This window comes from Molossus molossus, unplaced genomic scaffold (assembly GCF_014108415.1).
Source record: "Molossus molossus isolate mMolMol1 unplaced genomic scaffold, mMolMol1.p scaffold_m16_p_12, whole genome shotgun sequence".
In the NCBI taxonomy this organism is placed as follows: domain Eukaryota; kingdom Metazoa; phylum Chordata; class Mammalia; order Chiroptera; family Molossidae; genus Molossus; species Molossus molossus.
The window spans coordinates 17039905-17066634 of NW_023425347.1; the positions used below are offsets into that span (position 1 = coordinate 17039905).

General features: G+C 35.7%; 1 protein-coding gene across 4 annotated transcripts in view; it reads left to right on the forward strand.

Moving 5' to 3' along the window:
- Nucleotides 1–26730, forward strand: part of ABCD3 (ATP binding cassette subfamily D member 3) — a 94599-nt gene that overhangs the window by 55679 nt on the left and 12190 nt on the right. For all 4 annotated transcript variants that reach the window (XM_036256156.1, XM_036256153.1, XM_036256155.1 and 1 more), the window contains 16 exons: nt 4133–4202; nt 5499–5596; nt 6428–6551; nt 9895–9951; nt 11871–12013; nt 14191–14260; nt 16488–16557; nt 16647–16744; nt 16857–16948; nt 18777–18868; nt 18953–19025; nt 19153–19216; nt 24497–24574; nt 24678–24743; nt 25084–25173; nt 25643–25762. In XM_036256156.1, coding sequence (XP_036112049.1) covers nt 4133–4202; nt 5499–5596; nt 6428–6551; nt 9895–9951; nt 11871–12013; nt 14191–14260; nt 16488–16557; nt 16647–16744; nt 16857–16948; nt 18777–18868; nt 18953–19025; nt 19153–19216; nt 24497–24574; nt 24678–24743; nt 25084–25173; nt 25643–25762 — 1405 coding nt within the window. The remainder of the gene's footprint in view (nt 1–4132; nt 4203–5498; nt 5597–6427; nt 6552–9894; nt 9952–11870; nt 12014–14190; nt 14261–16487; nt 16558–16646; nt 16745–16856; nt 16949–18776; nt 18869–18952; nt 19026–19152; nt 19217–24496; nt 24575–24677; nt 24744–25083; nt 25174–25642; nt 25763–26730) is intronic.

Genomic DNA, 26730 nt, shown 5'->3' on the forward strand with positions numbered 1-26730 from the left:
GATGTTGTATTGCTGGTGTTTGGAAATTTTATTGAATGTTGGTGTGATTTTTTTTTTTTTTTTAATTCATTGTGGTGGGCATGTGGTGGGCTCTTTTCAATCTATAAAGTCCTTCATTCTTCCTCTTCATTTTTTTCTATACTTTTTTTGGAATCCTTATTAGTTGAGTATTGGTCCCCCTGGATTGATCACCTGATTGTTATAATTTCTATTCTGTTTTTATTACTGATCTTTATTCTATATTCTAGGAAATTTCTTTTAACTTGATCATCCAGTTATCTTTTTGTATGGATGTTCATTTTTCTAGCATTCTTTCAAGTCTGCGACTTTGTTTTCTTCATGATCCTTTGTTGTTCTAATCTTTGTCCTCATTAGAGACTGTCCTCAAGCAGTTTATCACTCTTGGTGTGTATTCATATTTAAAAGTGAAGGCTTTTTTTTTTTTTTTTTTTTAAGTCTAACTTCATGATACAAACATTTTTATTTCCATAACATGGTAAAGTGAAGGCTTTAAATACCTTGTTAAAAGCCAAGTTGAGGGCTTGTTGAGTGTCTGGTTTCCCAGGTTTGTAGATGTTTATGGGCAGAGTCAGGTCAGTTTTGTGTCTGTCTGCCCTAGTGAGGAATCTTCTCACAAACTAAGAATTTCAGCGTAAACATAGTTCAGATGTTCATTGTTGCTAGCATATCAGCTTTAGGAGGATCGATTTCATTGCTAAGTTCTGTTTTTATGAGCTGTGTGTGCAAGTAATTTGAGTCCTTTGTATATTTAATGTAGAGAAAACATTGATGCTCTTTTACATTATTATAGAATTTTGTACTTTTTTTGATAGCTTTCTTATTTAAATGTCTTATCTGTTAATAAAAATACAGACTCCCCAATTATAGCATTGTTAATTACCTGTGGCAAAAATATATAGGTTACATCCAGTGTGAGCAATATCATATTAAATGTTTCTGTAATATGTTTGTCACATATTACATATAAAAACCCTGCACAATCATGGTATAGTATAAATTAGTTTATTTTTTAAAGTTTCTACCTTTTATTCAGATTTTGTGACTTCATGTTTTTGTAATCCAAAAGAATAATGTTTACTTTTCTAAACTAGACATTTCTAACATTAATTGAATATATGCTAATAAATATTTTCTCAAAGACTTATTGTCCTGTAGAAAATGCATTGCCAGGAGTATGTGGTGCATTAATTTAATTGGTGATGATGGACAGAGAAAAGTTATTATGTAGCATTAGCTAGCTTGTAATTCTACTAGGGTGTTTGTCTTGTTGGGTACTAAGTTTTCAGTTTTAGTTAGGAGATGTAGAAAAAATTTTTTTAAAAAATTAAATTTTAATAAAATGTATTTTGATTCAATTTAAACTTTTAGAAAAGTTGCAAGAATAGTGCAAGGAACTTTCTTATACTCTTAACCCAAATTCATCAATTGTGAAATGGTCATTTTAAAGTTAATTAACTTTCTCCTTGATAAATATTTTTGAACTTCTGCTACAGCAGAAATATGAAATAGTTGATATTTGGTCAAATTACAAGTTTTAAAATACTTGTGAGTTCATAATATGGAACAAATGTATTTGAAAAATTTACACATTTCTCTAACTTGCTACTGAAGCTCCATTGTAAATGGATTTTATCCATCCTTTCCCTTTTGTCTCTTCCAAAGTAGGTTTAGATTCATCTGTTTCTGCTATGGTCCTTAGTTTACTTCATTTTAATATCCTTTACACCTTTTAGGCTGATTTGTTAGCAGTGGCTAATGACTTTGGAGTGTGGGCAAATTTTAATTGGACAGAACTTTCCTCTAAGAAACTGTGGTAGTTCCATGATATGGAGGAGAATCTTTCTACCTTGTTGCCATTATATGTAATATATGTGTGTGTATGTGTACTACTTTCACCATTTGGCTATAAGCAGTATCTTTATCGTTTATAAGATTCTTATATGTATTGAAAATAAAAATGACTGGGGCTACCATAAAATTATTCTTTAATATTATTATTATTATTTTTTGCAGTGGAATAATAAGCAGAAATAAGGCTTTATTCAAGAAACCATTTTTTAAATTTATAGCTGCTATTCCAGTGGTAAACAATTGCTGAATGATGGCATGTGTTTTACCAAAGTTTTATAATTTTGTGTGTTTCGCAGCTTGGGCAGCACTAAAGCATTTGGTTTTACGTAGTTTGGTTTAAACAATTTTAAATCTCTAAACTTTTTGTTCTGTCTTAAATGCTTCTTGTGTCTAATATTCTTATTGCTATAAACAACGTATTTGTGTGGTACTATTTCATTGCTTTACTGGTTCAACTTAAAAATTTTTTTTTTTAACTTCTTAGCAGTTATATCAAAATTGGACTATTACTTTTTCTATTAGTTTAAAGTAACATATCCCAAAGTATGTTCTGTGGCATGCTGGTTACGCTACATGCTACAAAACCCTCCCAGAGAGTCCCAGTGCACATATGATGCATTAAGCTCTTTGAGAAGGTCTTCAGTCAAGACATTGTTAGCTTTGTTTGATGCAGGTTTTCCTAAATTTATTTCACCATGGAATTTTTTTGCTCTAAAAGACCAGCTAACATTACTTGGCATTATTCACCTACTCCTTCATAAAAAGCAAATTATTTCTCTATCATATACCCATCATTTGTGTGTGTGTGTGGAGTTAGGTTTAAATCATTTAGTGCAGTGTTTTTCAAAATGTATTTTATTTATACTTGAGAGTCTTAATAAATGTTATTTGATGAAAGAGTATGTGATCAAATAAATTGTATCTTTTTATTGGATCATAGGCATACGGTACTCAAAGATTCTTTACTTACATGATATGACTTTCAAACTTTCTAAAAAGGTAGTAGACCCCTTACTTTAAAAGTTCTTACTAGATATTTTAAAAACAAATAATTATGTAAAATTGTAAGATTTAAAAAAAGAGAAGCCAATTTAGTTGAAGTGTGTTAACAGACCTTGAGGCTCTGACGAACCCTACTGACTTTCTCAGTTATCATTTAGTCCCAGGGTCAGCAAAGTAGACCTGAAGGTCAATCCCAATACCATCTGTTTTGATGAAATTTTATTAGGACAGAGCCCATTTCATTTCTGGCTGCCTTTGCTCTACAACAACAGAACTGAGTGTGTGCAATAGACTCCATGGCCCACAAAACTTAAAATATTGGCCCTTGACCTTTTATTTTTTTTTTTATTTAAAAAAATTTTTTTTTATCCTCACCCGAGGACATTTTTCCATTTTTTGTTCAGGTAGAGTGGGAGGGAGAGAGAGGAACTGAGAGAGAGAGAGAAACATCGATGTGAAAGGAACACATCGAGTGGCTGCCACCCGCACAACCGACCAGGGCCGGGGACAAACTGCAACCGAGGTACATGCCCTTAGCGGGAACTGAACCCGGGTCTCTCAGGACCGCAGGCCGACGCTCTAACCGCTGAGCCAAACCGGCCAGGGCGGCCCTTGACCTTTTATAGTGAGAGTTTTTGATCTTGCGTTAGTCTAGCTCTCTAGAGATTAATTTCGCAAATTTGATCACACAAGTGAGAATCAGAATGTTAAGATATTTTATTTTAATTTTTAAATTAATTTATTTTTGTTGCAGATGTTTTTCTTTTTTTTCCCCCACTGACACCCTCCTCCCCATCCCCCTGTCCCAGCATTGTTGTTCATGTTCATTGGTTACGCTTATATGCATAAGTTCTTTGGTTTATCTCTTCCCTCCTCCCCACCCCTCCTCTGAGGTTTGTAGGTCTAAAACCAAAGAAATACTAGTTTGTTTTATCCATTCCTGGGTCTGTAGGGTTAATTGTTTTGCCATCTGAACCCATTTTGTGGTAGTCTAAGCCATTTTTACTAAGAAAAGAACTAGTTATTCTTATTTGATATTGCCATTTATATAGAGTGATTTTCAAGCAAGCTGTTTGAAATGATAAAATTTCAAAAGTTAGAAACTTGTTTTTGTAAGAAAATATTTTACATCTTTTTTTCTTGATTCTTTTGATTCAATAAAAATTTCTAAGAGTAATTTGATAAGCTGTTCAGAAGTTTTCTTAGTGTTAAATATTGCTTCTTTTGCAACTAATGCATTGCATGTGGTGGTTTGCAGTGGTATCATTGGTCGTAGCAGAAAAGATTTCAAGAGATACTTATTCAACTTCATCGCTGCCATGCCTCTCGTAAGTGGAATTCTTTAAATTTGCACAGGGAAAAAATTGAATCTTTCTAAAATCTTTAAGGATATTTACTTATTAAGTTCTTTAAAGATTTATGATACTAAGTTCCTATTTCAAATTTAGTTTTCAAACATGTAGTTGAGTATTTCAATGTAAACCTTTACACTAGATAGAAAAATTAAAAGGAAATATCTTTGGTTCAATTACATATATGTGAATGTATACATATGTATTTTTTTAACCGTTAAGCCAGGGTTTCTCGAATGTTTAGTAGCATGTCACTAAATGGCAGTAGTTAGTTCCCCCTTCCCCCAGTGTGACACCAAAAATGTCCCCTGAGGCTGGGTTGGGGGGAGGGGTGTGTGTGTGTGGGGAGCAAAATCGCCCAGATTTAGATTTATTGCTTTAGGCCCAATATTTTAGTAACTTAAACCACTGATGTAGTTTAAGTTAAATTGGAATTTATTATCTGAATTTATTAAAAATAAAGGTGAGTATTGATCTAAATTATGTGATTTTCTAAGCTTGGGTTTTTATTCTATTTTATTGGCACTATAAGAATTTTAGTATTTTAAATGTGGGAGTTAAAAGGAAGAGTTTGATTATAAAATCCAATTAATTAGATTATGTGTCAGATTTCATAAAGCTTGAGTATGGACATACGTACATGGTTTTTAGGCCTCTTAATAAGTCAAAAATTGAGATTCAGCAGAAAATCAGTGTTTTCTTGATAAAAATTTTATGTAAATATGACTTGGAACTGTGGAAGAATTAATTTTAATGTAATGATGAGAAAGAGTAGTAAATAATGACTCTAGAAATAATTTGGAAATGGCATTAGTAAGTAAGATTTATACTACTTTTTTAAACAAATGCAAGTGCAGTGTATATAGAATTCTGTTGTCTGGGGTTGTAAGGCTGGTAGGAAGCAGAGAACATAAATGTAAATGTCAGTACTTCTAAAAGCAGGTCCTTTACATTAGATAGAAAGGTGACAGAGTTGGCTTTTTTCCCGTACCGAAAAAACTTAGCAGGAGGCTTCTTGTAATTAATGACATTAACATATTCTAAAATGAAGTTCCAAATAAAGTTTAGCATATCAGGATAATAGAGCCTTTGGTTTAGCATGTTCTCTTTATCTTTGTAAATTTTAAGTAAAACAGAACTGGATTATATAAATTTGGACTATTAATTATAAAAATCATAGGACTTGGGGATATAGCCAATGCCAGAAAAATAAATTATCATTTAATAAGTAGAAATGAATCAAAACCAATAATTTGTATTTGTTTGTTTTAGATCGCTCTGGTTAATAACTTCTTGAAGTTTGGGTTAAATGAGCTCAAACTGTGCTTCCGAGTAAGGCTAACTAAATACCTCTATGAGGAGTATCTCGAGTAAGTAATAACCTATTTTTATGTTAAAATACTTAAATTGAACAGTATTACTTAAGATACTGAGATGTAGAAGTTTTTCTTTTGTGTTGGTTATGTTTTCAAGAAAATTGCTCTTACACCCAGAAACATATAGGGAAAGACTCAGTATTTAGAATCTACAATTCTGGTTCTTCCTGCCTGGCTGGTGTGGCTCATTGGAATGAGCACTGTCCCATGGACTGAGAAGCCCCTGTTCGATTCCTGGTCAGGGCACATACCCAGGTTGCCGGCTCGATCCCCAGAAGGGGTTGTGCAGGAGGCAGCCAATTGATGTTTCTCTCTCACATTGATGTTTTTATCTCTTTCCCTTTCCTCTCTCTCTTTTTTAAAAAAAAATTTTTTTCCCTTTATTGATTTTAGAGAGAAAGAGAGAGGAAGTGAGAGGGGGAGAGAGATAGAAACATAGATGAGAGAAAACATCGATTGGCTGCTTCCTGCATGCCCCCCACTGGGGATCAGGTCCACAACCTGGGCATGTGTCCTGACCGGAATCAAACCCATGACCTCTTGATTCACGGGTCAATGCTCAACACTGAGCCACACCTGCCGGGCTCTCCTTTCCTCTCTCTAAAAAATCAATAAAAACATATTCAAAAAAATTCTGGTTCTTCTATTAATTGGTAAGTCATCCTTCTCTAGACTTGCTTCTTTATCTTTAAAGTAAATTAGGATAATCTCTGGGGCCTCTTCCATCTCCAAACTCTTATGTTCGTATTAATTTGAACTATAGTATACAGTGAGTTTTAAAAAAATGTCATTTGTTTTAAAGTCATTTTCTTTTTGCTATTTTAGAGCTTTCACGTATTATAAAATGGGAAATCTGGACAACAGAATAGCTAATCCAGACCAGCTGCTTACACAAGATGTAGAAAAGTTTTGTAACAGTGTAGTTGATCTGTATTCAAATCTTAGTAAGGTAAGTTTCTCTCTCTCTTTTTTTATTATTTGTTAATCTGTTGAATTTTGAATCTAAGCAAATTTATGTAGAATTGATTTGGTGGATATAATAGCATCAGATAAATATTTAATGTTTTTATTAAAAAATTAGAGTTGTATTAATTTTAACTACAATTATGTTTTTATATTATTTTTATGAGGTGCTTTAGCTAAGAACCGAGAATTACAAAGATTTCATAAGAATAGTGTGGGCTGCCCTGGCCAGATTGGCTCAGCATTTAGAGCGTCAGCCTGTGGTCCAGAGAGACGTGGGTTCGGTTCCCGCTAAGGGCACGTATCTCGGTTGCAGTTTGTCCCCAGCCCTGGATGGGTTGTGTGGGTGGCAACCACTCGATGTGTCCCTTTCACGTCGATGTTTCTCCCTCTCTCTATCTGAACAAAAAATGGAAAAATGTCCTCGGGTGAGGATAAAAAAATAGAATGGTGTGGGTTGATTTAATTAAAACAACAGAAATTTAAATTTTTATCTTTTGACCTATGTACTTTTGGCAGTTGTTAACATTAGGCTGGCACTTCTTTCTGCCCATTTCTCTCCTTCAGTATCTCTAATTCTATTAGATTATTTAAATAATAGTCAAAGAACTTTCATAAGATAATTAATTTATTTCAGTTTTCTAATTACTGTTTCTCCTCCTTCCCAGAATAGTATTGCCAAAACTGTTGCTTCAGCTAGGCCTGCACCAGTTTTTCCTAATTTCCTCAGGTCTTTTGTTTTTGTTTTTTAGTCTTCACCTGAGGACATTTTTGTACTTATCTTCAGATAGAGAGGAAGGGTGAGAGGGAGGAAGAGAGAGAGAGAGAGAGAGAAACTTTGATGTGAGAGAGGCACACTGAGTGGCTGCTACCCACATGACCCCAACCAGGGCCAGGGACAAACTGCAACTGAGGTACATGCCCTTCGCGGGAAGCGAACCCGGGACTCTGGGGTCTGCGGGCTGATGCTGTAATTGCTGAGCCAAACCGGCCAGGGTCAGGTCTTTCTTCTCACCACCCTTGCAGCTTTTGCTCTTGTCTTCTCATTAGGCCTTCTTCTTTGCCATTACCTGCTGCATTGACTAGGAGATGTGGTGGGCACCCTTGACACCATCTTCACAGCATTCCCTCCCCTCTTCATTTTAGATGACGCTCCGTTTCTCACTTCAGTGCACGTGACTGCTCTTGGTTTGGGGTGGGCCTGCCTCAGACTGGACCATTTACAGTATCTTTGCCTCTGGCCACAGTTGATCCAGATATCCATGTGTAAGGGGCGTGGTCACATTGTAAGAGTAGGAATGCTATGTTTCAACCACGTGGCTGGAGGGAGGCAGTTCTTAGAAAAGGGATATGTGTCCACAAAAGCTTCTCCCCTCAGAGCCACAGTGATCAGGTGATTCTGGGTGGCCCATCTCGGGCCTGGTCTTCGCAGCTGTGAAGAATTAATTAAAAACCTCTGATTAGCCCTGGCCAGTTTGGCTCAGCGGTTAAAGCGTCGGCCTGCGGTCCGGAGAGACCCGGGTTCGGTTCCGCTAAGGGCACGTACTTCGGTTGCAGTTTGTCCCTGGCCCTGGTTGGTCGTGCGGGTGGCAGCCACTCGATGTGTCCCTTCACGTCGATGTTTCTCTCTCTCCCTTCCTCTCTCTCCCTCCCACTCTGTCTGTACAAAAAATGGAAAAATGTCCTCGGGTGAGGATAAAAACAAAACAAAACAAAAAAAAACACCTCTGATTAGGTCCACTGCTGAGATACCTTTTCTTTTCATGCCAAATTTTGTTCTTTATTCTGCTTTCTAGAAGCCTTGCTAACTGAATCCAAACTCTAGGAGCTCTGACAACTAAAAGTTATTCAGTAATTCAGCTTTCTTTTCTGCTCCTATTACCACACTTAAAAGTGTGTTCTGGCTCAGCCGGTGTGGCTTGGTGGTTGAGTGTCACCCATGAACCAAGAGGTCCCGGTTCGATTCCCAGTCAGGGCGCATGCCTGGGTTGCAGGCTCGATCCCCAGTGGGGGGCGTGTAGGTGGCAGCCAATCGATATTTCTCTCTCATCCATGTTTTTAGCTCTCCCTCTTTAAAAAAATCAGTAAACATTTTTAAAAAGTATATTCTATGATGTGAGTGTGTGTTGGAGGTATATATAAAATTTTTCATGTAATTTTATAGACTTGTATAGTTTTTTTTTTTTTATACTCACCCGAGGACATCTTTCCATATTTTGTTCAGATAGAGTGGAGGGGAGAGAGAGAGAGAGAGAGAAACATTGACATGAAAGGGACACATCGAGTGGTTGCCACCCACACGACCCAACCAGGCCTGGGGACAAACTGCAACCGAGCTACGTGCCCTTAGCGGGAACCGAACCCGGGTCTCTCCGGACCGCAGGCCGACGCTCTAATTGCTGAGCAAAACCGGCCAGGGCAGACTTGTATAGTTTTTACGTCTTGGCACTTGAAGTCTATAGCTCAGGTGTTGTTACATCTGCAATAGGGTAAAATATAGAATTAATTAATTTTAGTGGTGTTATGCACTTATTGAACTCTTAAATTATGTCATTATTCTGATCAACTTTTAAATACACTTGTATTTCACAAGCTTCTTGATAATTTATAAGACAAAAAGAAAAGGTTCATCTTAGTATAAACCAAGCCATCTATCCTAGTAATGTAGATATTAGTCAGAAAGGGGTGACTATAGACTTAAGTGAATGAACACAGTTTGGGTTTCTTGATAAACACTTCAAAAACACTTTTAGCATGTCAGTTGAGCTGTCCCTGAGTGAGGACCTAATGTATTTTAGTTCTAGAAGTTTGAGTTTTATATCAGAACATTATATTCATAGATTGCTCACTCATTTATTTCAACAAATAGATGTTGTGATAAAATAATAGAATCAAACAGTATTAAGAGCAGGAAGAACCTCTTGTTTTTACAGGTGAAGATATATAGAAACCAGAAAAGTTGGTAGCACATTTGGGGTTACAACTTGGCTCATTGTATTTAGTGTCTTTGTATTACCTTGAGAAATTACTTAGTTACTACTGGTTAATTAACACAGTAGAGCTACCTTAGTTGATGGAAAACAATAAATAATTTTCCCACTTGTCAGTAGTCAGTGTCTCCATTTTCTGTTTTTTGACAATAAGAACTGTGTCTTCCATTTAATCATTAATCTACATGCTATTACAGTACATTATACATGTGGGAACTCTACATGTTAACAAGTACATGTTAGAGGTTAAATAGCATTTTTTTATTTAACATGTTGTATAAACTAGCTATCTAGATAAACCTACTTTTAATTATGTACCTTCTGATATTTATTTTACAGCCATTTTTAGACATAGTTTTGTATATCTACAAGTTAACAAGTGCGATAGGAGCTCAGGTGAGTTTACTTTTACTCTGTCTTTTAAATTACTGTAATGCTATACTGTGAATAGCTGGGTAGTTTGTAAGGATATTTTTATATCTGAAGAACATGTCTTCACAAGATATACCTAATAAAGTCTGATTATAAAATAATACTGTACTAGAGGTTTAAAAATTAATCTATCTTTAATTATCCTTAAGTCAGATACTTGGAAAACTTTTGTGGTATTAACAACCATAAGTACAGTGTTTAACACTGAACATACATGTACTTACTGTTGCAAAATAATGTATAAAAAGAGATTTGGACTCAGCCATTTTAATATGGAATTGGAATGTAAGATAACAAGAGTACCTTTAGGATGGCTTTACCAGCTTCAAGGATATTTTATGATAATATGAATGGTTGACTATCCCATGAGCCTAACTATCCTCTGATACTTGGGTTGGTAAGAATGACTTTTAAATTTTCTCTTAGTATTTTCATTGAAGTTTGACTCAGTCATTTAATATATAATGTTACGTTATATATTTTTAAATTAACCATATAATAGTGTGGTTGATTTACATATAAATGTGCATACATATGTGTGCACGCATACACACACACACACACATTTTGTAGTTGATTAATAAATAATTAGTGGTTTTTGTTCCTTTCCAAAAAGCTGGGAAAAGCAGGTTTTTATTTGAATTTCATTGTCTACCTTCCTAACTTTTTGCTATTTCACGATCCAGATTTAATAATTTGTACAGCATGTTTTTGTTATAAGAAGTAAAAAGGCCTAGTCCCTCTTGTCTCTATGCTGTAATGTTTTTAATGGCACTTACTACATTTTATCCGATTCTACATTTCTTGAAGATAGAAACTATGTTTTAGTTATCTTTTTACCCATCCGTGTAGTAATTGTTGAACTGCATTGAATCAATCACATTTAATTTTAAAAATCTTGAATATACACTATGTTTCACACATATTGTACTGAGAAGTAGGAATAAAATGATGAGTAGGACAGGTTCACTGAGGAGGGATTGTGATCTGGTAAAAGAGGTAAATATTCAAGCAATTATAATGTAGAGTGATAAGTCCAATAATAGAAATTTGAATAAAGTGTTTAGTGTTGTAAGACTTGGAGGTGATATTTGAGCCGCTTTGAGGAGGATGAGTGGACATCCGTTAGTTATTTCAGACTTGCCAGACATAAGAAAAACTTCATTGAAAGATGTGTTCAGGAAATGATTATTTTAGTTTGGCAGAACATAACATATATGGGAATGAGGGAAGTGCCTGTGATGAGCTTGGAAAGGTCATCTTGAAGCTTCTGTGTTGAATGGTCAATGGGCAATGAGATCACTTACCAAGTTAGAAAGTACAGAGCTGGAAGCAAGATGTATGAATTGGAAAGACAGATGGAACTTATTTGGAGGAAATAAGCTTGAGGCTTTACATAGCAGTGAGGTGAAGGTGAATAGTAGTTACTTGGAAATAATGTCTTGGATTCTTGGGGCTGATTGGGACTAGGGATATTAATTTAGGAGAAGAGAGCTAAGGAAGAAACCAGAGAAGAGTAACATTCAAAGAAGGTAAAAAGGAGGTCTGAGTTATTGTGGAATTTTGAAAAAAATATCAAGAAGAGTTCCATTGGAAGAGTTTTAGATGCCATGGAAAGAGTGACAATGACTGCAGTTAGGAGTTCTTAGGTGAGCCTATTCAGGAGATCTGGGGGATGAGCTGCAGTGGTGGGAGGAGTAGATGAATAATGAAAGCTTAGAGGTCTAGCTTGTATTTTTTTAGAAAAGAAATAAGGAGTAAAATTAGTCAAAAGGTCAATTTCTCTCAAAGTCATGAGTTAATTATAGAAATTGTGCATGTTGCATTCACTAAGTTTATCAGATATCCTTGAACTTTGTGTCTTTCTCTTGCAATAATAATAGGGCCCAGCGAGCATGATGGCCTACTTGCTTGTTTCTGGGCTATTCCTAACTCGACTTAGAAGACCCGTCGGTAAGATGACAATAATTGAGCAGAAATATGAAGGAGAGTATAGATACGTTAATTCCCGGCTCATCACAAACAGGTAAGGAGAAGTGTATTGAATGTCTTTAGCTGTACCAAAAATGTATTTTTATGGATATTAATGTCATGTAATTTGACTTCAAAAATCTAGTAACAGTTACTAAAATTTTTTTTTTTTTTTTTTTAATCCTCACCCGAGGACATTTTTCCATTTTTTTTGTTCAGGTAGAGCGGGAGGGAGATAGAGGAACAGAGAGAGAGAGAGAGAAACATCGACGTGAAAGGGACACATCGAGTGGCTGCCACCCGCACGACCAACCAGGGCCGGGGACAAACTGCAACCGAGGCACGCGCCCTTAGCGGGAACCGAACCTGGGTCTCTCAGGACCGCAGGCCGACGCTCTAACCGCTGAGCCAAACCGGCCAGGGCCAGTTACTAAAATTATGTGTGTGTGTGTAAAACTCTTTTCAAAATATACATTTTGAAAGATATTAGTTTTATAACCCTTTTCTAGTTAACTATGTAGTAACTTTGATTCCCATAACTCTTAAGGTAGAGCAGTCCCAGGGACAGCATGATTGGGACTCTGGTTCCTCTTTGATGTTCTCTTCACTCCTTTGTATGTAGCCCCTTTCTTTAGACTACTCCTTCTTGTGATGACTAGATGTCAGAAGCAGTTCCAGATCTCATTAGTCCTCCTCTCCTGCAAAAAGTTCAGAAACAAAAATGGGACCATCTCTTCTGCTGTAAGAGAGCAAGGAAACTTCCCCAGAACCCTTACAATAGACTTCCTTTCACATCTCATTGGCCAGAATTGTCATTTGCTCATTTATGCCTAAAGCAGTTACAACAAAGTTATTGGCTCAGACCACGTGGAACTCTTCCCCAGTGGATGGGGTTGAGGCCATTACCAAACCATTTGGATACACAGAAAAGGATAGATAACTGTAAGAAAATTGGGGTTCTCTTAGGAAAAAGGATGAGGAAGAGAACAGATGTTGGATAGGCAGCCATCATACGTGAGGATGTTTTCTTTTCAGGTTTTAGAGTGGGGCTAACCTGAGTCAGTCGAGCAGAAGTAGAATTCTCACTTCATCTTCCTCCTTTGGCTTAAGTGTGCAGAGGAGATGGAAAGAATTAAGAAAACTAATTATAGGTGCAGAATGTGTTTCTTAAACTGGGATTCTTATCATTGGGACTCTATCATTGTATCAAGGGAATCATGAAACAGGTCAAACACAATGCATCTTTATGGAAAGTTAATTTTACTTGAAGGTGTTGAAATAGGAGCTGCCTTGTTTTTATGATGGAGAAAATACAGGCATATTTTGGAGTAGAATATATAATTTACATAAATTATTAAGGGAGAGGAGACTTTAAGGAAATATTAGGTGTTTATTGAAGGCTATTTTAACTGTGCCTTTAGGACTCCTATGTAAATCTTTACTTTCCTCCGTTCTAAGAGGTGCTTTTCTGGGACAGTTTACATCATACTGAACAAAGTGGAAAGACTTGACTTTAGGGTCAGATATGCTCAGCTACTTGACTTGCTAGCTGTATGACTTTAGTCAATTAACTACACGGAGCCTTTCTTCATCTATAAAAACACCCTTTTATTTCTGGTCAGGATCCATGTGGCCCTTGTGTACCCATTCACACCAGCTCACGAAAACGAGAGTCATGAGGATATGGTGGGGTTCCAGGACTAAGAGCCATGATCAGCTAGGCCTCCTGGGAGCTGGCACTGTGAAGCCGTGAGGATTTAGTTTGCTTTTCTGTCTTTCGAAGGCTGTATGTCATGGCATCACTACCTTTCTCTAGCTGCTGTTTTCCCCTCTCCTTCCTATCTGGGTTTGTACTCAATTTGTAGTCTATGATGGCTGTCCCTTCCCTGTCTTCTATATATCATGGCAGCTTCCTTCTTATTTCTTACTTATTTATTCTGATTTCTGAGGATTAGCCCAGCACATTTTCCCCAGCCATTTACATATGGCCTATGCAGCATCTGGTTGCAGTCCAGTCTATGATCTAGTCGGGTGTGTAATCCTGTGCTCTGGTCAGCTGAGGTAGGAGCAGGGTCTCAAGTGTAGACCATGGCTTGAGACGTACCTGGTAAGTTCTTAGTCACAAAATGTCCATTTAAATAAAAATATTCAGCCATAAAATACTGTTTTACAAGTATTTTTCAGGCTTGGATAACATCAAAATTAATGGCTAAATTTTTTTTTTTTTAATAGTGAAGAGATTGCCTTTTATAATGGGAATAAAAGAGAAAAGCAGACAGTTTACATGGTCTTCCAAAAACTGGTAAGATAACATGCTTGGGGCTCATGTACTTATGGAAAGATTTTTTTTTAGCTTATACCAAGATACTAATATGTATCTTTAATTTTTAAGATATTTATTTTTAAGTAGCTGTATAGGCTTTTAATAATGTATTTTTATAAAAAATATGAGAATAAAAACTATCACATCACTATATTGTTGCCTAACTATAAATTGGTCGATTTATTAAAATAATTATTAGTATATTTTTACAGAGTTGCATAGAAGTCTTATTTAGTGATAAATTTAGTTATTCCTACAGAAAATTTGTTATGGTAGCATTCATGAAAATACTGTGAAGATTATTATGTAGAGCAAGGATCAACAAACTTTTTCTGTAAAGAACAAGATAATGCATATATAGATTAGGCTTTTCAGGCCTTTTCAGTCTCTGTTCAAAATATTCAACTCTGCCACTCAAATGTAGCCATATACTATATGTATATGAATGAGTGTGGCTAGGTTCTAAAAAAAATTAACAAAAATAAGTGGCAGGCTGGATTTGGACTGTGAGCCATACATAGTTTGTTGACCCTTGATAAACATTGTTTCTTATATAAACTATATTTCAGTTTTTATTTACTTGCTACTTGGAAAATTTGAATTCAAGTAACTTTATTATTCATTCAAAAGATACTGAGTGCCATCTAGGTACCTGTGCTTATTCCAGGTGCTAGTGTGTTAGTAGTGCATGTGATGGTAATGTCTGCCTTTATGGAGCTTACATTTTAGTGGAAGTTGGTGAAATTAAATATATATATTTGAAGTGATTTAAAAAGATTAAAGTGATTCTCATTTAAAATTATTTTATAAATTGGAATTTTGCCTTATTTATATTTAACATGACTCAACTTTGATAGTGCTCACTAAAATGCATTTAAGGTGATTTTCCGGGGGACTGCCATTCACCAGCCCCCACTCTTCACATGGCTTGTTTATACTTATCCTTTAGATTTCAGCCCAAAAGTTTATACCTTATTGAGGTCTTGCCTTTTCTGATTAGTCTATTTGAAATGGTCTCCACCAGTTACTTTCCATTTTAATGATCTGTTTCCTTGAAAGCATATATTTTAATTTATAATTATCTGGTTTGTTTATTTGTCTCTTTCATTAGAATGTAAACTCTATGAGCTCAGGGACTTTGTTTTATTCATTCATTGTTATATCTTCAGTATTTAGCACAGCATGTAACACACAACATTCATTGAATAAATGTTCCAGCCATTGTTCTTTTGTAGAAGATAGTAAGAGCAACCTCCCCTGTACTATCTTAGTGGAGGAGACAATAAACATGTAAACAACTGGACATTTTTTATGATTGCAGATGGAATGAATTCTATGACCAAAAATATAATGGGATGAAATGGTAGAGTATGATGGAAGCAATTTTTTAGGTATTGTAGCTAGGATGTCAAGAAGGTCTTTATTGAGGAAGTAGCATTTCATCAGAAACCTACTTGAAGTGTGGGGGGGTGTTAGTTGCACAATGCCAGTGTTTAGGGAGACAGTACTTCTGGCAGAGGGCACAGCAAGAGAAGAACTTTAAGGCAGGAGCATGTTTGCAGAACTCATTGGGAAGGGGCCAAGTAGAAGCAGATGAGGTTTAAGATAGAGCTCAGTGCCAGATCATACAGGGCCTTGAATAATCCAATAGATGGAAAATGTGAGAACACTAAAAATGCAGAATAAAAAACATATTTAGAATTGTTATTTTGAGATAATGCATGCTCAGATTAAAGCTACAGACTTGGGCTGTGTGCATTAATTTACATTAGCACTTGGCTCAGATTTCATGTAATATAATTCATCACAGAACAGATGTCTCCAGCTAAAGCAAAGCATTGGGTGCCAATCTGGACCGCTACTGTTTCACCTAAATGAACTCATTCTTCTGTTTCTTTTGTTTTGACTATTGATATGTACCTGACAGTACTGTGAATAAATATCATTGTACTGTTACATGCAGGGGACCCCACATTCTTTATGTAATTTCCATTCTGTTGTATAAAAGTGGTTTCATGAAGTATTTGTTTGGCACCCTCTCTGTGATCATCATTGTGCACCATGAAATGTAATGTACAGTATAGCGAGAAATCATATGTACTCAGTAAATATTTGTTGAGAAAATATATGGTTTCTTTTATCCTTATGGTAGATTCGTTTTTCTATGCATAGAAAATAATTATTTTTTGTTTTTGATTTCTACCAGGTGGAACACCTACATAATTTCATTTTGTTTAGGTTTTCTATGGGCTTCATTGATAGCATAATTGCCAAATGTAAGTATGCTTTAAAAGAGATGGTCCAGTGAGATTTGTGTAAAAAGTGAAGTCTGGTAATATTTTAAATCTTAATTGTTTTGTTTCAGATCTTGCCACGGTAGTTGGTTACCTCGTCGTCAGCCGTCCATTCCTAGATTTGTCTCATCCTCGACATCTGAAGAGTACACAGTCAGAACTTCTGGAGGTAAAGTGGTAGTAATAATAAACGTACATTGAAATTTAAATATAAAAGTAAAGAAAACCTAGATTTTAATCTTAGGAATATAAGTGAAATCTAATGTTTATTTCTCTTTAAGGATTACTACCAAAGTGGGAGGATGCTTTTGCGAATGTCTCAAGCTCTGGGTCGAATAGTTTTGGCTGGCCGTGAAATGACTAGATTGGCTGGGTAAGTAAGATTAGTAATAATGAGCAGTTGCAGAGAATAATTTTTAAAAGATATGTTATCCTTAATGACTGTGCCCAGTTGAGGTTAAAATCAGTGATAACTGAAGCTGCTACTACTGGAAGCTGGTTTTGATAAAGAATTAAGGAAAATTTTTCTCTGTTAGTGAACTTCTCATGTTTCCTTTAAATAGTTGTTTAGAGCCTTAAACTAGGTTAGGGGTTCTCGGACTGCTTCATGGACACTGGTATTCAGTAAGTTGGGAGATGTTGAATCATAACAGTCTTTTATTCACAGAAAATTAAGTTAAAAGAATTGTCTTATTTGAACTTACTTTCTGTCTTCCACCATATATATATTTTTTTCTTAAATCTTTGATACTGGCAACCTAGCAAAAGATGAACAAAGATGAGGTTAATTTTTTTTTTTATCCTTTCCCCAGAACATTCCTCCATTTATCTTCAGATAGAGTGGGAGGGAGGGGGCGAGAGGGCGAGAGGGTGAGAGGGAGAGGGAGAGGGAGGGAGAGAGAGACATCGATGTGCAAGAGACACATTGACTAGCCGCCTCTGTATGACCCCCACCAGGGCTAGGGATGAACTGCAACTGAGGTATATGCCCTTGGCCGGAATTGAACCTGCATCTCTTTGGCCCATAGGCCAGTGCTCTAACCGCTGAGCCACACTGACCAGGGCAAGGTTGATTTTAATGGAAAAAAATGAAAAGTTATCTTGCTGTGGCTGGTGTGGCTCAGTGGATAGAGCATTGGCCCATGCACTGAAGGGTTGCAGGTTCAAGTCCCTGTCAAGGGCACATTTCCGGGTTGCAGGTTCGGTCCCCGGCCCCTGGTGGGGTACTTGTGGGAGGCAACAAATCGATGTATCTGTCACATTGATGTTTTTATCTTTCTCTGTCTCTGTCCTTATCACTCCCTCCCTCCCTTCCACTCTCTTTAAAAAATCAGTGGAAAAATGTCCTTGGGTGAGGATTAACCAAAAACAAAAAACAGTTGTCTTGTGGTATCTGTAGGTACAGTTGTAAATATGGTCATATTGTCTAGTATTAAAATGGAAGTATATATTTCAGTATTTCAAGCTCTAATATAAAGGGTTGGTATGGTATACAAAACATGATAATGTAAAACAGGACCATCAGATAGAAAGCCATCTTTATACAAGGATCTATAGCTCACTTCAGTGTGAACTCAGGGTCCACACTTCCTGGGCCTTATCGAGTGCACTGGTAATAGTTCTTTGTGGTATCTATTAGAAACTTTTAGCAGGAAGCAACCTTCTTGACTTACCTACTAAAGAAGTATCTGTTGAGGTAGGAATCCTGAGAAATTTCTTACCTTATTTTCATGTTTCTGCTTGCCTGCTGAATTATAATAGTAAAACATTCATACTATCACTAATACTTTATGTTAATGAGACTTCTTTTGGTTTTTTATTTAAGCTAAATTATAATTTTAGAAGCTTCAGGTAAGTTTGTATAAAAGGAAAGATATGATCCTGGCTGGGTGGCTCAGTTGGTTGGAGCGTTATCCTGTACACAAAACATGGTGGGTTGGATTCCTTGTCAGGCCACATACCTAGGTTGTGGGTTTGATCCCTGGTGGGGAAACCGATCAATATCTCTCTGTCTGTGTCTCTCTCTCTCTCTTTCTAAAAATTAATAAAAACATATTCTCAGATGATAATTTTAAAAAAAGATAACTTATGAACTTACACAATGTTGTATGTTAATTTAATCAAAAAAGTAAGTAAGTAAATAATGTAAAAGATGTAATATAGCCTTTGGAAATTTGATCATAGCTTTTTTTAAATTTCAGTTTTACTGCTCGGATTTCAGAATTAATGCAAGTACTAAAGGATTTAAACGATGGAAAATATGAGCGCACAATGGTCTCACAACAGGAAAGGGGTAAATATGAATGTCTTATAGTTTAAGTTTTTTCTTTAATACATAATATGATTATGATACTTTAATACTTATTTTCCATTTAAGGTATTGAAGGAGCACAAAGCATTCCCTTGATCCCTGGTAGTGGAGAAATCATCAATGCTGATAACATTATAAAGTACGTATAGGAAAAGGTTTTGTAGCACTGTGAACATTTGTCAAACTACATAGTACCCTTTTCTTTCACTACATTTGCTTAGTGTTTAATGTAAAATTATTCCTTCTTTAATTAATTTCTTTTGTAGATTTGATCATGTTCCTTTAGCAACGCCAAATGGAGATATCTTGATCCAAGACCTTAATTTTGAAGTAAGTTTTTAAATGATTACATAAAGCATAAGTCCTGTTCAAAGTGGGAAATGAATATGGTTGTCTGAATATTTAAAATAATTTTAAGACTTGAGTTAATCTCTGAATCCACAAAATTGCTTTAAAGCATAAGTGTTTGAAGTACTTAGAAATCTATTTTTCTTAATTGACAGGACTTTAAAGTTTCAAATATTACTATCAAAAAATCTTTTGCAATGACCATGGCCAATGCAACTGCGGAACTGAATTTTAAATTTTATTTGAATTTAATAAATTTAATCTTAAATAACCATGTGACTAGCGGACAGCATAGCTCTAGAATCCCTCTCTGTATGCGCCTGGGTCCGTGGCCTTCTGTAATTTTTCAGTGTAGGGGCTCTTTTCAACTGCTTTCATTGAAGGAATGTTGTCTGATAGTTTATAAAATAAAGAATGTTGTAATTGTTGGATTTGTTTCTAAATTGTTATAATCTTAGGTAAGTCTTCAATTTTCCTAGGCTTAGAAATGTATGTTTATTAAATATATTACCACTTTCTTTTATAGCTCCACTTTTAAGGAGCTATAAATGAAAAATGTTAGTTGTGCAAAGTTGAACTTATTTAATAATGAGTATTATGTATTTATTTTAAAGCCAAGTAACACAAGAGGAAATGTAAATATAGTTGGTAAATATTGAATGAGTACAAGTATTACAGAAGTGTTTTCTCATTTAGCTATAGCTACTTCAGTCATTTTGGTGTGTACCTCTTAGGTTTGATTTCAGGGATAAAACAGATCAGAACCCCTCTTTGTTAGATTTTCAGTAGCCCCTTTATTGCTGCAACCCAAGGAGGGTTAAAAGGGTCATCAGATTTCTTCCTTCAAGAATCCTCGTGGCCCTTTCTTCCACTTGCCCTCACTCTGTCTTTAAGCAGAAACAGCTCATCCAGCAATACAGGTGAACACATGCCTTAAGCGTAGGGAGAAAGGACTTGGGGCCTGTGTGCACAGGTACATAGAATAGATAAGATGAGGATTATGGTCTGTAACATTACCCACTTTTGTCATAAGGTCACGACACTAAAGCTCTCGCTTTTCTTTCAGCTCGAATGCCCTTCCCTTTAAAGCCCTTATGTTTGGATTTAATGTACTTCTAGCCAGTTCTTGTAACTTCACTTTTATAGTCTCAGAAAGGCCCTTACTTGTTTGCTCTTATTTTAGTTTCATTTGGAAAGTCTTATTTGAGTACCCAGTTACTCCCCTACTTGTTCAAGATTTTACTTTGTGACCATATTTCATACCACCTGTTGTCTCTCCTGTGATTCTTGGTTTGTTTTCTCCTCCACTGGGAGCTGTTGCTTTGACTTCTGTCGTTTTGAACTGCTGGAATGAATTCCTTGTCTGTCTCTGTCTTAAGGTATTTTAAGTTAGACTTTACTTTTCTCATTTATTTTGTCTTTCCATTATTCTTTTTGTTTGCTTGTTTCATTTTTTTAAATTGTTGACTTTATTACAGATGTCCCATATTTCCCTCCTCTTTGCCCCCTGCCTCTGAAAAAAGGCCTTCACCACTTTATAGTCTGTGTCCATGGGCTACGCATATACGTATATAAGTTCTTTGGTTGATCTCGTCCCATCCTCCCCCCTCTCCTCCCCTCTGAGATCTGTCAGTCTGTTCCATTTATCCATTCCATTGCTATTCTTAATATAGTCTTCTTTTATTCAACAAATATTGTTACCTCCAATTATTTTCTACCCATCTGGCTTACTTGAAAATAAGAATTTTTTTCTCCTGGTTCGAGGATTAATAAAACAGACTTAGCCACCAAAAATAAATGTTTTATTTTTTATGATTAGTTTAATCACAAAGCAAATAATATAAGCTTCTTTGACATAGGATATTTTATACTTATTCCTATAAAAACTCCCCAGCACAGACATATTTATCATCTCTCTAGATGTAGAGTGAAAAGACCCTAAGAGATAACTTGTAAATTATAATGTGGTCATGAAAAAAGTACTATGCAACTAAATCAAATTTTTACCTTTTAGTAAGGTACATTTATAGTGTATAAAAAGCCTATAAATCTTCATAAAAAGCATTTTTTAATGTAATCTCTCTTTAAATCATATTTATGAATAGATTTTTTTTATGATTTGTTATGATAAATTGATCGAAGGTAGGATTTATAAAGTGTTATATCTTGGAATATTTTCATTGGTAAAAATATGGTGGTTCAAAGCATTTGTTGGCCCATGAAACCAGTCCAGTAGCCTCAGTAACAACGGTGCTACCACAAATTCAGTTTCCAGTGAAAGTTATCCTTAGCTCTTTTTTTTTTTAATTAAAAAAATTTTTTTTTCCGTTTATTGATTTTAAAGAGAAAGGAACGGGGAGGGAGAGAGAGAAGCATTGAAGAGAGGGAACATCGATTGGCCGCTTCCTGCAGGCCCCCCACTGGGGATTTGGCCCACAACCTGGGCATGTGCCCTGACCAGGAATCGAACTGGCATCCTCTTGGTGCATGGGTTGATGCTCAACCACTGAGCCACACCAGCCGGGCTATCCTTAGCTTTTAATTTTAGTTCAACCCAGAAAAAAATAAATTTTTATAAATCTTTAATATGGAAAAATTACCACTGACTTACTGTGATTGCTGTCTTACTAGGAAGCCCTAAACAAATTTATTTTGTTTCCTAGTTGTCTAACATTACCCACAGCCATGGAATAAAGAAAAGTTAGAGAGTACTGAAGAATGTCTGTAAGTCTAGTTGTTATTAGTACACATGATTACAAACTAGGTTTTAGAGTTTCCTGGCATATTAAAACAAACAGTGTGGAGTATTATATACCAGTGAAGATTATGAACAATGAGGAGCAGAAAAAAACATGATACTCAAATAATTATAGGAGTAGGGAATCATTTAATTAACTGCTGTCTGAACTATAGGAGCTTGTAAGGACATCGTTTTTTTAGTAGAGTAAAATTATTATATGTATTAACCTTGGACTGTCAGAGGAGTATTCGTTATATTCCATTTTACAGGAAAAGGAAATAGGTAATTGCATATAAAGAAGTCCATCAAAATGATTCTTTAAAATAATTTCTCAGTTCATTCATCTGGAAAGTTCATTCAGAATAGTTTGTTCTCTAACATTGATTGCCTAAGATGTGGTCAGCTATGTGGTAGGCCAGGAGTTCTCAACCTTATTTTAGAAGCTCATTCTTTCTCTGTTTTTATTGTAAAATATACATAACACAAAATTTAACTGTTTTAACCGTGTTTTAGTGTGCAGTTCAGTGGCACTCAGTATATTTGGTGTCATGCAGCCTATGACCTGATCTGCAGAACCTGGTAATCATAACAGACAGAAACTGTGTACCTGTTAAACAGTAGCTCCTTGTTTTTCTCCTCCCCCAGTTCCTGGTAACCTTTGTTCTATTTTCTGTCTGCGAATAAGACTACTCTAGGTACTTCATGTAGGTGGACTCATACAATACTGATCCTTTAGTGCTGACTTATTTCACTTACCATAATGTCTAAAGGGTTCATCCAAACTGTAGCATGTTTCAGAATTTCATTTCTTTTTAAAGCTAAATAATATTTTATTGTATATATATGCCACATTTTGTTCATCCATTCTCTTGGATCTTGAGTAATGCAGATGGCTCTTCGTTCCATCAGAGCAAAAGCCTTCAAAACTTTCACTGGCTTACAGTGCTCTCACTGTAGCGTTTGCCTGCCGGTATCCTGCCCCCACCTCTTACCCCTGAGCTCATTTTCTCCAGTCAAATCAGCCTACCTTCTGCTTTTTTTTAATAAATCAGGTACATTCCTGCCTCAGTGACTTTGAATCAGCTTTTTGTGACATGGTTGGGGCTGAGACTTCCTTCAGATAAATTCCTAAATTCAGTCCTTCTTTCAATTTTTGCCCAGTTGCCTGGCCTGACCACCTTAAAAATGTAACCTCCCTCGCGATTCTCAAGTTTGCTTATGATCTGTTTTTTTCTCCATAGTACTTATTTTCTAACATATTGTTTAATTAGCTCATTTATTATGCATATTAGCTCTTCCACTAGCATGTAGACTGGTAAGGAGAGGGTTTAGGGCATTTATTTTGTTTGTGGGGTTGAGGATAGTCTTTTTTTTAAAAAAAGCTAATATAGCTCATTGCCTAAAACAGAGCTCCACACTGAGAATTTAATAAATAATAGGAACCTGTTAAAAGATTTGTCTAAGGTAGGGTCCACACCTGAGTAACGCCTCTCTTTGTTGTCTCTTCCCTGCTGTGAGCATTGCTGTGTGATGGTATAAGATAGATTATAGCCCAGGTTTTCTGAGTCTTCATCGGGTGATGAACACAAGACTTTAAGGTTAGAACTTAACCAGACTTTGTTACATTTTCTCATTTAACTTTATGTTGTTGCAGAGCAATTTGATGGCACTTATAAATATTTATACTTTGATCCAACACTTATTTCTAAGATTCTGATATATAGAAACATTTCTCACTAGTGTATAAATTTGCTCACTGTCTCAGAGGTTCTTTGAACTGTTATCTAAAAGAGCAAAACAAAATGCAGTCAACCTAAATATTTAACAGAAGGGGATTATTTAAATAATTTATGGTGCATCCTTACTATGGAATACACTGCAAGTATTAAAAAAGAAAGAATGAGAGGAATCTGAATATACTGACCTGGAAGTATATATATGATATATTATTAAATAACAACAGATGTAGAACATTTATAGTATGATTTTATTATTATTTATAAAAAGACTGTATAACATAGGAAATATAGTCAATTGTATTATAAAAACTATGTGTGGTGCCAGGTGGGTACTAGAAATACGGGGAGGATCACATTGTAAAGTATGACTGTCTAACCACTATGCTCTACACCTGAAACTAATATAAGATGCTATTGAATGTAAACTGTAATTGAAAAGTAAAATAAAAAACCAAAACCCATATACACACATATTGTTCTCAAGAATTCTCAAAATTTTAAGCTTTAGCTCTTTGTATTCTGATTGAGATTTAGTTGATAATATCAATAATGATTTTTAAATTAAAAAGAATGAGTAAGATTTGAAAGTAAACAAAAATAAAGGGCTCCTTCAACCATATTCTCCACTGCTTCTACCTAATATCACATTTATAGACAACATGGAAAGCTTATCATTAGCAAAAAACAGTTGGACTCTGAGGAAATGTTCTTGTTTATAGATTCTAAGTCATTTAATAAATTAAACCTATTTAAATTATTCATTAATTCATAATTTTCTTTCAGGTTCGATCTGGGGCCAACGTTCTAATTTGTGGTCCAAATGGCTGTGGGAAGAGCTCACTTTTCCGTGTTCTTGGTGAAGTGAGTACAGATTGGCCTCAGAATTTTGCAGTTTTATTTTGCCTAATGATCTACCACATTGTGAGATTTACAACTGCTTCTTCCCACTTCCTTCCTTTTCTAGTTATGGCCTCTTTTTGGAGGACGTCTAACTAAACCCGAGAGAGGAATGTTATTTTATGTTCCTCAGGTAAGACCTCAAGACCTTGAGTTATTTTGTAATCATTCGGTTAAAGATACTTTTATTTATTGTTTAAAAATTCACTTCTGCCCTGGTCGATTTGCCTCAGCTGTTAGAGCATTGGCCGAGGACAAAAGAGTCGTGGGTTTGATTCTGGTCAAGGGCATGTACCTTGGTTGTGGGAGGCAACCAATTGATGTGTCTCTCTTACATCGATGTTTCTCTCTCTCTCCTCTCTCTCTCTCTTTCTCCATTCATCCCACTCTGTCTGAAAATAAATGGAGAAATATCCTCAGTGAGGATTTAAAAAAAAATTCACTTGTAATGATTTTTGCTCTACTGTTATCAGAGACCTTATATGACCCTTGGGACACTTCGAGACCAGGTGATATATCCAGATGGAAGAGAAGACCAGAAAAGGAAGGGGATATCTGACTTAGTACGTAAAGTTTCTGTCCTAGACTTGCTGGAAAGACTCCATTTCTGATTCTTTTTCTTAATCAGCTAGCATTTTAAATGCCAGGTAGTTTACCCTAACCTGTAAAACCTGAAAGCCTGGACATGCATTATCATTTCCAAGTTGAGGTAAGATGTTAACCACTTTGCTTAAATATAACTTCTTGAGTGTTGAACCTTGTTTACAGTATTGTTTGTTTTCTCATTGACTTTATCCTTTAACTATGTACAATAGTGTTCTCCCTAAGCTGCTAGATATATTTTGTCAAAGTTAGTGTAGATAGGAAGTAAAGGGTTCAGGGCTACCTTTGTGCCACATTTTTGTGTGAATTGTGTCTCTTTAAATGATATTGACAAAAGAATTGTAGTGATTTTAGTTTAAAAAATAAAGCAAGATAGAGAATGTTGGTTTATATTAAGCTTGATTTAATCTTTAATCATTTTTCTGAAAGGTACTGAAGGAATACTTAGATAATGTCCAGCTGGGTCATATCCTTGACCGTGAAGGAGGCTGGGACAGTGTTCAGGATTGGATGGATGTGCTCAGTGGTGGAGAGAAGCAAAGAATGGCAGTAAGTGTACTCTGAAGACATTGCACAACAATGCAACTGGTGGATTAATCAAGCACAGTTTTATTTTAGTCTTTTTAAGGAGGAATTGTTATAGTATAGATCTGTTTAAATGATAATAAAAGTGCTTGAAAATAATTTGCATGTACATTTGGAATTCTGAAAAAATTTGAATTTTCCTGTGAAAGGAAAAGCTGCAGATTCAATTATATACATTAATTCACTTTTGTAAAAGTTGAGGAAACTTTGTACCACATTGGTCTTGGGACATACGGTAATTCTGGTTGGGTTATGAGATCTTGTTTATTATCTTTTGTCTATACACATGTCTTTATTTTAGTCAGACTATTTTCTACGAAGTAGCTAAGATATTCGAGATGACCAACCCTAATTTCATCTTATTCTTTTTTTTTTTTTTTTTTTTTTATCCTCACCCGAGGACATTTTTCCATTTTTACTCAGATAGAGCGGGAAGGAGAGAGAGGAAGAGAGAGAAACATCGATGTGAAAGGAACACATCGAGTGGCCGCCACCCACACGACCCAACCAGGGCCGGGGACAAACTGCAACCGAAGTACATGCCCTTAGCGGGAACCGAACCAGGGTCTCTGTGGACCGCAGGCCGACGCTCTAACCACTGAACCAAACCGGCCAGGGCCATCTTATTCTTTATTCACCATTTCCCCTGCCATTATATGTATCCTTGTTTTAGGACTCAGTATCTACTGCCTAAATTTATTTAGATTTAAAACATATTTCTATTATAAAAAAAGCATTCGAGAACTATTTTAATTTTATGATTGACAGCTTATCCCTAAGCAAACCTTGACTATAGAACACTACATGTTAAGAGTGTTACTCTGAGTACACTGTTAAGAGGGATAACTTTTCAAGAGTCATTTTGTAACTGTATGTACCATAGTTTGAGCAGATTTAGAGGAATTTTTCTTTCCACAATGTTAATTTTATGG